This window comes from Panthera onca, chromosome B4, assembly GCF_046562875.1.
Source record: "Panthera onca isolate mPanOnc1 chromosome B4, mPanOnc1 haplotype 2, whole genome shotgun sequence".
NCBI lineage: Eukaryota > Metazoa > Chordata > Mammalia > Carnivora > Felidae > Panthera > Panthera onca.
The window spans coordinates 124941280-124955186 of NC_138345.1; the positions used below are offsets into that span (position 1 = coordinate 124941280).

General features: G+C 40.2%; 1 protein-coding gene across 2 annotated transcripts in view; it reads left to right on the top strand.

Annotated features, from left to right (window-relative positions):
- The window catches only part of LOC144616792 (uncharacterized), a 163224-nt gene that overhangs the window by 13641 nt on the left and 135676 nt on the right, over window positions 1-13907 (top strand). For both annotated transcript variants that reach the window (XR_013556538.2, XM_078449161.2), the window contains exon 3: window positions 455-544. Coding sequence is in view for 1 of the 2 variants with exons in the window: in XM_078449161.2 (XP_078305287.1) it covers window positions 455-544 (90 nt within the window). In the remaining variant the exon portion in view is untranslated. The remainder of the gene's footprint in view (window positions 1-454; window positions 545-13907) is intronic.

Below are 13907 nucleotides of genomic sequence, written 5' to 3' on the forward strand. Positions count from 1 at the left end.
TTGAAATGCGCTAGTTACCCCTAAAACTTGGGTATAGCAAAAAAAAGTACGGACTTGGACTCAGCTTCTCTGACCCTTGGTTTCTTTTCTATGAAATGGGAATTAGAATAACTATCCTCATACCTCTCTCAAGTTTGTTGTGAACATAAATTTGATAATATAAATACAAAACAAACTGTTCCATGTTCTATCAAAGGAGCAGATGGTATGAATATTTTCCTTTACTATCTGGTAAACCATTGGCAAACAATAACATCTACAATATGGGCTATTTGTTGTCTGGAGTGTGGTGATGTGCATAGGGGCGTGGAAAATCTCCTTCTGCAATTAGGGTGTCCAAAACTCAGGAGACATGAAATGTTGAGTGAGTCTCCTGAGGCCATACAGCTGGTAAGTGGCAGAGCCAGGATTTACATCCAAGTCTGTCTGATTCTGAGTTCTATCTTCTTTACAGGAGGCGTGGTTCTCATTCCTGAATCTGGATGAATTGGCTGGAAGCTCAGGAAGGAGGTTTCTCTTCAGGAAAGAAATGGAAGAATATAAGGTGGGAGAAATGGAAGCCCATTTCCTGAGTGCTTAGAATGATGATTATTCCATAAGAGCACATTGACATATCAAAGCTGGAAGGCCCTAATGAAAACCACAGTGAGCTTTCTCAGCAAGCTCATGAGCTATTGCATTGAACGGTTTTCACTTTGTAGATGAGGAAACTGAAACTGCAAGAAGTTAAGTAAGATGCTCAGCCAGTACAGTCAGGGTTTGAGATTTAACTCAGGCATGTATATTGCCTTGGATTCTTAGTTGGAAACAACAGAGCCCAATTTGGGTTAGTTTAGTCAAGGAAGTGATTTCCTAAAAGATACTGAGTGGCCCTGGAGAACCAGTCATGGAACAGGATCCTAAATCACATCACTGAATTAGTTCAGCAGCTGATTGTGCTAATGTCACCACTGGGTTGCTCCTGCTAGACCCTCTTCCACTGCAGCTCCCAGGGGCTGGATGCAGCTGCCACTACTCTTGTTTAAACAGATTCTTCCTGGTGCCACTTCCCTTGTGTCAAATAGTCTATGGAGGCTTCTGTTAGTCTGAGCCCAGGTCACACGCCTGCAACTTAGCCACATGGGAGTTTGAGAAAGTGAGTATATGGCTTCCACAGAGGGGAGAAATTTCTTCCTCCTATTAAGGTGGGGAAAATCTCAAACATGGAGACCTGTTCCACCATGCTGGGGGTGCAGAGATTTTCTTGTTCCTACCTGAATTCTCAAGACGCAGAACAAAGCTTAGCACATAGTAGATGTTAAATACTGACTGTTTATATCCTCCCCCAAATTCATATGATGAAACCCTCAACCACAGTGTGATGGAATTTGGAGGTGGGACCTTTGAGAGGTAATTAGGTTTAGATGAGGTCATTAGGGTGGGGCATCTATGATGAGATCACTGCTTGTATAAGAGGAGAGACACCAGGACTCTCTCTTCACCATGTGAAGACACAGCAAGAAGATAGCCACACACCCAACCAGGAGGTAGGCTCTCACCAGGGGCTGAATCAGCTGGCACCTTGATCTTGAACTGTCCACCTTCCAGAACTGTGAGAAATAAATGCCTCTTATTTAAGTAACCCTGTCTATGGTATGTTATTGTAGCAGCCAGAGTGGACTAAGACAATAGGTGTGTAATAAATATTGATCAACTGATTGACAACATGATTCTGTGTGATTTTCAAGTCCATGCCCTTGACCACTATACTCTACTTTTCTTTAGGTCATCCCTTGACAAGATCTAGTACAAAATAACTCAATTTCACATCAGTGAAATTATGTAAGGTCCCTATCCTGTATGAAACTACCTTCATGTATATGCATTATTCATTCACTTCAATAAAATGTACTGTTGTGGGTTATGACCATGGGCTCTGAGAAGGAAGTACTATATCTTATCTTTTCACCATGGTGACATCCATTTTTCATACAGTGTTGTAGAATAAGCAATCGTTAAAGAAATGAGAAGGTTGCTGAATGAAAGACTTTAAGATGTAAAGTTGTCAGCAGTTGGGGTGAATAGATCTTATAGGTAGGGAGAGAGGTGGTGTCAAGGATTGCTTCCAGGTTTTTGGCTTGAATACCTGGTTGGATGGTGACTGCCATTTACTGAGATAAGGAGCATGGAGAAAGAGCAGGCTCTGGAAGGAAGATCAGGGATTTAGTTCTGGATTTTCTGAGTTTGTGTGTCTGAGACATGAAAGTGGGGATATTGAGTGGGCTGCTGGATATATGGATCTGGAACTTAAAAGCGTTGTCGGGAATGGAGATGTGAATTTCAGCTAGTAACTGAAACTATAGGCATAGACGTGAAAATGTATGATACACACAATACATAAAACTAGTCTTGAATCTACAGATAATTACACAGAAAGTTGTATACATGTGTAACAGTGCATACAATGGAGTTAAGTTATTGGTAGTATTCAGGAATGAATAATATATAGTATCAGCCTGAGAATTTGATTACTGATCAATGTTCAATGGACACCAAAATGGCAGAAACCATATGTTGGAGGTTGTAATAGTTTAATCCCAAACGGATTTGTCTGCAAGGGCAATATGAACACAGAGAGTGATGTGTCTTTGTCTCAGAGCTCTTCCTCCTGAGCTATTGGACACAAAATGGTAGATATGTCAGATGGATCTTAGCCATGGTGTAGGCATTTCCTTCATGGCAAGCCTAAGAACATTCTAAAGGAGGAGCACAAAGGCATGGCAGTGGGAATGTCAATCTCAGACAGGGCTGGGGACCTACAGAAGAGCTCTATAGGGACTGAGTCTTAGGAACTGTAACCAAAGAGAACACCCCATATTTTTTCTCCCCTCTGTGAAACGTATTTTCAAAAAGCCAGGCAATCCTGAGATTAACACTGACCCTTCAGAGGCTCCCAGGCTGGGAATGGGCTGAGGGGACTTGTGTTAGGAGATCCTTGTACTCAGTAGTAAAGCGATCACAGTCCACCCATACGTCATTCTGATTAAGAGCAAGAGTTGTGGACTCCGAGTTCAAACCTGACTTCTGCCACTAATTTGCTGGGAAGCCTTTGGCATGTTACTTTTTCTCTCTGAACCTCAGTTTCCTCACCCTGCTCAAAGGGCAATGACAGCTTAAGACACAGGGTACTTTGGGCGCAGTGAATATCTCAACAAATTCTTAGTGATGACAAATTTGAATGTACCATCTTGTTAGATAGGTAGCCATTAGTGAATTTTAGATAGGGAGGTGATAAGATCTAAGTTACCATTTAAAAAGATACCTCTGGGGGCCCCTGGGTGGCTCAGTCACTGAAGCGTCTGACTTCGGCTCAGGTCATGATCTCATAGTTCGTGGGTTAGAGCCCAGCGTCAGGCTCTATGCTGACGGCTCGGAGCCTGGAGCCTGCTTCGGATTCTGTGTCTCCCTCTCTCTCTGCCCCTCCCCCGCTTGTGCTCTGTCTCTCTCTGTCTCTAAAAAATGAATAAATGTAAAAAAATAAAAAAAAAAAAGATATCTCTGGTGCCATAGAGGAAGTCAGAGAGGACACTGGGAGACCAAACTGTTGGCTACGGCATTAGTCCAAGCATGGAATGATGGTAGTTTGGATCAGGCTAATAGGGAGTTAGGGGGTGAAATTTTGGATTTCCAGGTTTTTGTAAAGTTACTGCTTTCATTTTTTAAAAAAAGTTTATTTATTTGAGAGTAAGAGAGAGCTCGAACAGAGGGAAGGGCAGAGAGAGAATCCCAAGGAAGCTCTGTGCTGTCAGCTCACAGCCCAATGTGAGGCTCGATCTCATAAACTGTGATATCATGATTTGAGCTGAAATCAAGAGTCAGATGCTTAACTGAGGCACCAGGTGCCCTATTACTTTCATTCTTAATGACATCAACCAATTGCAGATAATTGGAGATATTTCAAAATGTGTAGGGGCGCCTGGGTGGCGCAGTCGGTTAAGCGTCCGACTTCAGCCAGGTCACGATCTCACGGTCCGTGAGTTCGAGCCCCGCGTCAGGCTCTGAGCCCCGCGTCAGGCGCTGGGCTGATGGCTCGGAGCCTGGAGCCTGTTTCCGATTCTGTGTCTCCCTCTCTCTCTCTGCCCCTCCCCCGTTCATGCTCTGTCTCTCTCTGTCCCAAAAATAAATAAAAAAACGTTGGAAAAAAAAATTAAAAAAAAAAAAAATGTGTACATTGTAGTTGTTTTTTTGTTTTTGTATATAACAAGCTCTTATGGCACCATACTAAGCATTTTACAAAAATTACCTTATTTAATATGCCTAACACTTATATCATCCCCATTTTACGGAAGAGGAACTGAGGCTCACACAGCTAGTAAGTGGTAGAGCTGGATTTCAACCCCATGTAGTCTGGATTAACATTAAATTAAAATAAAAAAGATAATTCTTAGAATTAATTTGGGACCAGCTCTGTTTTTATTCCTTCAAGCGGTAAAGGGTTCAGAATCTCTTGCCTAAGGAATTGAACAAAGATCCTCCCATAATTTGGCAGTCTTCTCCTACACCCCAGGGCCATTTAGGACACACCAATTTTGATAATAAGTATATGAACACATAACTAGTGGGCATCTGGGTTGAAAGTCTCTTGGAAAACTTCTTGTATTTCTCTGGGGTGTATGATTTCACCTCCAATCAAAAATTAATAATGAAACAAAATAAAATGAAAAGATTTAAAAAATTGCCTGACTGTTGAACTGCCAAGAGCCCAATTAGTCAGAGCAGACCTTACAATAATACCAAATCAGGGAGGAAGTCCGATAAGAAAACATCACCTCAGATGATTTTTAATTGGCAGAGAGAAAATAACTTGAGAACAATAGCTTAATGCTGCCAATTCCCCTTCACATTTCTCACTAAATCAGTCTTTTCCCCATCCGGAATGCTCTACCCTCCTCTTGACCCACCCATGTACATAATTACCTTGGGGACTTGGCTGAAAAGTTAGCTCCTGCTAAATGCCTTTCCCACCTAGCATCAGTGTGCTGGGCTTTGATGGATTACGTCATTAATCCCTCCCTCACTCAGTGAGCGCCTTCTGGGTCTTAGATCCTCACTTCGCTGCTGAGAACACAGTGGTGACCTGGACGCCACTCCTGGCCTCTCAGAGTTCAGACCTTCCTGTGATGATGGAAATGTTCTATGTTTGCGTCCCCCAATACAGTAGCCACTAGCTCTGTGTGGCCTCCGAGTGCTGGGAAAACGGCAAGTGCCCTTGAAGGATTGAATTTTTAAATGTTATTTAGTTTTGATTAATTTCAATGTCAATAGCCACACGGGACAGCCTAAGTCTAAAGTGAATGGCTGATAATAAAGATAGGATTGCAACAAAGTCTTCACGGGCTGTGATAGAAATCTGGAAGAGGTTGAAGGAGGGAGCCAGAGTGAGGCTGGTCAGCACTTCTGGGCAGAGTCAGGGTTGTTTAGGGGAGCGGTAATGCATAGCCTCTGGGTCAGCTGTCTGGGTTCAAGTTCAGGTGTTTTCCACCTGTTATCTCCGTGATTACAGGCAAGTTACTAAAGAAAAGTGCTGTTTTACAAATGAGGAATCTGATGCTGAACTAGGGCAGAGGTGAGTGGAGCTGGAGGGAAGGTAGATTCGAGATCTGGCCAATGTCACCAGTGGTCCCCTCCTCAGCATGCATGACAAGGCTCACGCACCATTAGCATATAGGGCTATTCTGGCCGAGAATCACATTCCAGTTAATGCACCTTGTGGGAGTCATTCCACTTGTTCACTCACTCGCATGCTCGCTCCAGAATGAAACCACTTTATTTATTTTTTTACTTGATTATAAAAAAAATTCTTGCTCCTCATCAAAGAAGTACAGAAATCACAGGAAATTATAAGGAAGAAATCACAAATGCCACCACCCAGAATTTCAGGAATTGGATGGATGTGCAACTATTCCTATATAGAGATATTAAATTTACATAAGTGGGAAAGTACTGTGCACTGTATTCTGTAGTTGCTATTTTATCATTAATTTGTTGTGAATATTTTAATATGTTAATATAGAACCTCATAAACATGTTAATGACTATGTAATGTTCCATGGTACCATTGTACCATGTATGGACATTTAGATTGTAATTTCTCCCCATTCTAAAACATTCCATGGTGATCATACATCTTTATATCCTTGTATGATTATCTCCACAGCATAAGTTCCAAAATAGGGCTTCTGGTTATCAAAAAATACATTTAAATTTTGATATATAATGGGGACTGAATCTGTAGAGTGCGTTGGGTAGTGTGAACATGTTAACAATATTAAATCTCCTAATCTATGAACACAGGATGTCTTTTCATTTATTTGTGTCTTCTTTAATTTCTTTCATCAATGTTCTATAGGTTTCAGTGTGTAAGAATTTAGCTCTTTAGTCAAATTTATTGTTACATATTTTATTCTTTTTGATGCTAGGATAAATGGGACTGTTTTCTTAATTTTCTATTTGAGTAGTTTGTTGTTAGTGTATAGAAACACAATTTTTGTATGCTGATTTCATGTCCTGCAATTTTATTAAATTGCTTTATTAGTTATAACCTTTTTTTTTGTATGTGGAGTCTTTAGGATTTTCTACATATAAGATAATACCATCTACAAAGAGATAATTTTGCTTCTTCCTTCCTGATTTAGATGACTTGTTTATTTATTTTTTCCTGATTGCTCTGGCCAGGATGACCAGCACTGTGTTGAATGGAAGTGACAAGAGTGGGCATCTTTGTTCTGTTTTTGATCTTAAAGGAAAAGCTTTCAGTTTTGCACTGTTGAGTCTGATGTTAGCTGTGGCTTTTCATGCATGAACTTTATCATGTTGAGGTAAATTCTGCCCTCCAGAAAGTGTTTACTTACATGTGTTCCTTTTCATAGTGATGACACACACCAAGGACACAAGACCTGCAGCTACTTACAACTTCTTTTATGTGAGTCAGAAATAAATTTCTGTCTTATTGAACCCCCCATTGTCGCCGGCATCTTTTACCTATAGTCTCAAGGTAACGCCTTACTAATATAGAACCTCAGCCAGCAAATGTGCTTTAGCTCATTATTTCCATCATGATCCTGTCCCTCTGTTTTTCATCTCGCCTACGTATCTCACACAGACCTTAGCTGAATCCAAACATTTAGTTTCTTTGTGCCAAAATTCAAGTGGCCTTGTGTACTTCTGGGGAAAAGAAGTGACACAACAAGGCAGGATGGGAACACTTTGAATTAATAGTAAACAACCACTAATGGTTCTCTACACTGTCCCCTATAATCTTTTTTTTTAATGTTTATTTAATTTTGAGAGAGAGACAGAGTGAGAACAGGGGAAGGGCAGAGGGAGAGAGAGAGACAGAGCATCTGAAGTGGGCTCTGTGTTGACAGCAGAGAGAAAATATGGGGCTCGAACTCATGAGCTGTGAGATCATGTCAAGTCAGATGCTTAACCAACCGAGCCACCCAGGTACTCCCTGCCCCGCAAATCTTTTGTTTTTTAATTTTATTTTTTTAATTTACATCCAAATTAGTTAGCATATAGTGCAACGATGATTTCAGGAGTAGATTCCTTATTGCCACTTACCCATTTAGCCCATCCCCCCTCAGGCAACCCCTCCGGTAACCCTCTGTTTGTTCTCCATATTTAAGAGTCTCTTATGTTTTGTCCCCCACCCTGTTTTTATATTATTTTTGCTTCCCTTGCCTTATGTTCATCTGGTCTGTCTTAAAGTCCTCATATGAGTGAAGTCATATGATATTTGTCTTTCTCTGACTAATTTCGCTTAGCATAATATCCTCCAGTTCCATCCACATAGTTGCAAATGGAAAGATTTCATTCTTTTTGATTGCCGAGTAATACTCCATTGTATATATATACCACTTCTTCTTTATCCATTCATCCATCGATGGACATTTGGGCTTTTTCCATACTTTGGCTCTTGTTGATAGTGCTGCTATAAACATGGGGGTGCATGTGTCCCTTCGAAACAGCACACCTGTATCCCTTGGATAAATGCCTAGTAGTGCAATTTCTGGGTTATAGGGTAGTTCTATTTTTAACTTTTTGAGGAACTTCCATACTGTTTTCCTGAGTGGTTGCCCCAGTTTGCCTCCCACCAACAGTGCAAAAGTGATCCTCTTTCTTTGCATTCTCACCAACATCTGTTGTTGCCTGAGTTGTTAATGTTAGCCATTCTGACAGGTGTGAGGTGGTATCTCATTTTGGTTTTGATTTGTATTTCCCTGATGATGAGTGATGTTGAGCATTTTTTCATGTGTCAGTTGACCATCTGGATGTCTTCTATGGAGAAGTGTCTATTCATGTCTTTTGCCCATTTCTTCACTGGATTATTTGTTTTTTGGGTGTTGAGTTTGATAAGTTCTTTGTAGATTTTGGATACTAACCCTTTATCTGATATGTCATTTGCAAATATCTTCTCCCATTCTGTCAGTTGCCTTTTACTTTTTCTGATTGTTTCCCTTGCTGTGCAGAAGCTTTTTATTTTGATGAGGTCCCAGTAGTTCATTTTTGCTTTTGTTTCCCTTGCCTCTGGAGACGTGTTGAGTAAGAAGTTGCTGCGGCCAAGATCAAAGAGGTTTTCGCCTGTTTTCTCCTCGAGGATTCTGATGGTTTCCTGCCTTACATTGAGGTCTTTCATCCATTTTGAATTTATTTTTGTGTATGGTGTAAGAAAGTGGTCCAGGTTCATTCTTCTGCATGTCGCTGTCCAGTTTTCCCAGCACCACTTGTGTAAGAGACTGTCTTTATTCCATTGGACATTCTTTCCTGCTTTGTCAAAGATTAGTTGGCCATACATTTGTGGGTCCATTTCTGGGTTCTCTATTCTGTTCCATTGATCTGAGTGTCTGTTTTTGTGCCAGTACCATACTGTCTCGATGATTACAGCTTTGTAGTATAGCTGGAAGTCTGGGATTGTGATGCCTCCTGCTTTGGTTTTCTTTTTCAAGATCGCTTTGGTTATTCAGGGTCTTTTCTGGTTCCTTACAAGTTTTAGGATGATTTGTTCTAGCTCTGTGAAGAATGCTGGTGTTATTTTGATAGGGATTGCATTGAATATGTAGATTGCTTTGGGTAGTATTGACATTTTAACTATATTTGTTCTTCTAATCCATGAGCATGGAATCTTTTTCCATTTTTTTGTGTCTTCACAATTTCTTTCATAAGCTTTCTATAGTTTTCAGTGTATAGATTTTTTACCTCCTTGGTTATATTTATTCCTAGGTATTTTATGGGTTTTGGTGCAATTGTAAATGGGATCGATTCCTTGATTTCTCTTTCTGTTGCTTCATTATTGGTGTATAGGAATGCAACCGATTTCTGTGTGTTGATTTTATATCCTGCAACTTTACTGAATGCATGAATCAATTCTAGCAGTTTTTTGGTGGAATCTTTTGGGTTTTCCATATGGAGTATCATGTCATCTGCAAAGAGTGAAAGTTTGACCTCCTCCTGGCTGATTTGGATGCCTTTTATTTCTTTGTGTTTTCTGATGGCTGACGCTAAGACTTCCAATACTATGTTGAATAACAGTGGTGAGAATGGATATCCCTGTCTTGTTCCTGACCCTAGGGGGAAAGCTCTCAGTTTTTCCCCATTGAGGATGATATTAGCGTTGGGTCTTTCGTATATGGCTTTTATGATCTCGAGTTATGCTCCTTCTATCCCTACTTTCTTGAGGGTTTTTGTCAAGAAAGGATGCTGTATTTTGTCAAATGCTCTCTGTGCATCTATTGAGAGGATCATATGGTTCTTGTCCTTTCTTTTATTCATGTGATGAATCATATTAATTGTTTCGTGGATATTGAACCAGCCCTGCATCCCAGGTATAAATCCCACTTGGTCATGGTGAATAATTTTTTAACTGTGTTGTTGGATCCGGTTGGCTAATATCTTTTTGAGAATTTTTGCATCCATGTTCATCAGGGAAATTGGTCTATAGTTCTGCTTTTTAGTGGGGTCTCTGTCTGGTTTTGGGATCAAGGTAATGCTGCCTTCATAGAAAGAGCTTGGAAGTTTTCCTTCCGTTTCTATTTTTTGGAACAGTTTCAAGAGAATAGGTGTTAGCTCTTCCTTAAATTTTTGGTAGGATTCCCCTGGAAAGCCATCAGGCCCTGGACTCTTGTTTTTTGGGAGAGTTTTGATTACTAATTCGATTTCCTTACTGGTTATGGGTCTGTTCAAATTTTGTATTCCTTCCTATGTCAGTTTTGGTAATGGATATGTTTCTAGGAATTTTTCTATTTCTTCCAGATTTCCTGTTTTATTGGCATATAATTGCTTATAATATTCTCTTATTATTGTTTTTATTTCTGTTGTGTTGGTTGTGATCTCTCCTCTTTCATTCCTGATTTTTTTTATTTGGGTCCTTTCCTTTTTCTTTTTGATCAAACTGGCTAGTGGTTTATCAATTTCGTTAATTCTTTCAAAGAACCTGCTTCTGGTTTCATTGATCTGTTCTACTGTTTTTTTTTGTTTGTTTGTTTGTTTGTTTCGATAGTATTAATTTCTGCTCTAATCTTTGTTATTTCCTGTCTTCTGCTAGTTTTGGGTTTTATTTGCTGTTCTTTTTCCAGCTCCTTAAGGCGTAAGGTTAGGTTGTGTATCTGAGATCTTTCTTCCTTCTTTGGGAAGGCCTGGATTGCTATATACTTCCCCTTATGACTGCCTTTGCTGCATCCCAGAGGTTTTGGGTTGTGGTGTTATCATTTTCATTGACTTCCACATACTTTTGAATTTCCTCTTTAACTGCTTGGTTAGCCCATTCATTCCTTAGTAGGATGTTCTTCAGTCTCCAAGTATTTGTTACCTGTCCAAATTTTTTTCTTGTGGTTGATTTCGAGCTTCATAGTGTTGTGATCTGAAAATATGCACGGTATGATCTCGACCTTTTGTGCTTGTTGAGGGCTGATTTGTGTCCCAGTATAGGGTCTATTCTGGAGAACGTTCCATGTGCACTGGAGAAGAATGTATATTCTGCTGTTTTAGGGTGAAATGTTCTGAATATACCTGTTAAGTCCATGTGGTCCAGTGTGTCATTCAAAGCCATTGTTTCCTTGTTGATTTTTTTGATTAGATGATCTGTCCATTGCTGAGAGTGGGGTGTTGAAGTCTCCTACTATTATGGTATTCTTATCGATGAGTTTCTTTATGTTTGTGAATAATGGATTTATATATTTGGGTGCTGCCACATTTGGTGCATAAATGTTTACAATTGTTAGGTCTTCTTGGTGGATAGACCCCTTGATTATGATATAATGCCCTTCTGCATCTCTTGATACAGTCTTCATTTTTAAGTCTAGATTGTCTGATATAAGTATGGCTTCTGTGGCTTTCTTTTGTTGATGATTAGCATGATAGATGGTTCTTCATCCCCTTATTTTCAATCTGATGGTGTCTTCAGATTTAAAGTGGGTTTCTTGTAAACAGCACCTAGATGGATTTTGTTTTCTTATCCATTCTGTTACCCTATGTCTTTTGATTGGAGCTTTGAGTCCATTGACATTTAGAGTGAGTACTGAAAGATATGAATTTATTGCCATTATGATGCTTATAGAGTTGAAGTTTCTGGTGGTGTTCTCTAATCTTTGTTGCTTTTGGGATATATATATATATATATATATATATATATATATATGTATATACACACATCCTTTTTTTTCTTTTTTTTTCTTTTCATATCTTCTCCCCTCAGAGAGCTCCCCCCCTTAAAATTTCTTGCAGGGCTTGTTTAGTGGTCACAAACTCCTTTAATTTGTGTTTGTCTGGGAAACTTTTTATCTCTCCTATTTTGAATGACAGCCTTGTTGGATAAAGAATTCTTGGCTGCATATTTTTTTGATTCAGCACACTGAATAAATCCTGCCACTCCTTTCTGGCCTGCCTTGGTACTGTGGATAGGTCTGCTGCAAACCTGGTCTGTCTTCCCTTGTAGGTTAAGGACTTTTTTTCCTTTGCTGCTTTCATGATTCTCTCTTTGCCTGAGTATTTTGTGAATTTGACTATGATACACCTTGTTGATGGTCGGTTTTTGTTGAATCTAATGGGGGTCCTCTGTGCCTCCTGGATTTTGATGTCTGTGTCTTTCCCCAGGTTTGGAACATTTTTGCTTTGATTTGCTCACATAACCCTTCTACCCCTATTTCTCTCTCTTCCTCTTCTGGAACCCCTATGATTCCGATGTTGTTCCTTTTTAATGAGTCACTGATTTCTCTAATTCTTAAATCGTGCTCTTTTACCTTAATCTCCCTCTTTTTTCTGCTTCATTATTCTCCATAAGTTTGTCCTCTATATCGCTGATTCTCTGTTCTGCCTCATACATCATTGCCGCCGTGGCAGCCATTTGAGATTGCAGCTCAGTTATGGCATTTTTTATTTTGTCCTGACTAGTTTTACTTCTTTTGTCTCCACAGAAAGGGATTCTAATGTATATTCATCTCCAGCTCGTATTCATATTATCGTGATTCTAAATTCTGGTTCAGACATCTTGCTTGTATCTGTGTTAAGTTCCTAGCTGTCATTTCTTCCTGCCCTTTCTTTTGGGATGAATTCCTTCATTTTGTCATTTTGAAGGGAGAAAAGGAATTAATGAGGTAAAAAAAGATTAAAATTTAAAAAATAATGAAATTTAAAAATATTAAAATTAAAAAATTAAAAACACACACACACAAAATTGAATAAATGATGCTAGATCCTAGGTGTGTTTTGGTCTGGGTGTTGAAAGGGGCTTGATAGATTAGAGAAAAGAGGGGACAGAAAAGAAAAAAAAAGAAATCACTTGAAAGTTTGAAAAAATGAATACACTGCTGTAGACTAAAATGAGATGATGCGGTTAAAATAGAATTTGAAAAAATATACACCAAATTAAAAAATAAGTAGAAAAAAATTAAAGAAAAATATTTTTAATAAACATTGAAAATAAAAATGAATTTTTTCTCTTTCTGTATTCACGAAAAAAAAGAAATGGAAAAGAGAAAAAGAAAAAAAAGAAAGAAAATTGCATAGATGGACTGGCGAACCGACTGAAGTACGACTGAAATAGCTTCCTCTAGAAGTCAAACTATGAAGCGTTTTATAGTCCATAAACTAAGCGGGTGGAAAGACTTGTGTTCCTGAAGAGCAAGGTTGGCCCAGTTGGGCGGGACTTAGTGTAATGGCTCTGTTCTCCACTAGATGGCACTGCTTAGCTTATTGGGTTGGATTGTTGTGGCGTTCATTGGTGTGTCGAGCCTGCGTGGGAGCGGTGAATATGGCGTCACCCAGCTACTCAGTCTCCAGTATCGGAACTCTGTTCTCCCTGATCAGCAGTCATGCACCTGTCCTTGTCTTCGGCTTCTGTCCACTCCCCGCTTTTACACAGTCTGTGGCCAAGCCCCAGGCAGCACCTCCCTGCCAAGTTTTGTCTCAGATGCGGCTGTTTCCTGATCCCTCACTTCTGAGGGACTGTAGCTTTAACCCCTTCTGCCCTTCTGGGAGAGGGTCTCACTGAGTAATGGCCAGGTGCCGGCTGTACCCAGGAACGTTTGCAGGTCCGTGCTGCTGCCAATGCCCAGAAACTGTGGCCGGGTGCCAGCCTGCCCCAGAGAAAGTTCACGCGATTGTGTAGCAGCAGCATTTCAGGGATTATGGCAAATCAGAAAGTGCATCTGGCACCAGGCTTCACCCTTAATGACCTTGTTCCAGCACCAGAGAATGTGGTTGTTCACCTGTGTCCACTGGCACCTTTGCCTTTGGGGGAGCCACACAGCCTGTATCCGATGTCCTCCCAGCAGGGGAACCGCCTCTCCCCATGTGGCCCAAAGACCTCTGGACTCCACACAGCTCCTGGGGATTCACCCTTCCCACCATAGCACTGCCAGGTAATGAGCTGC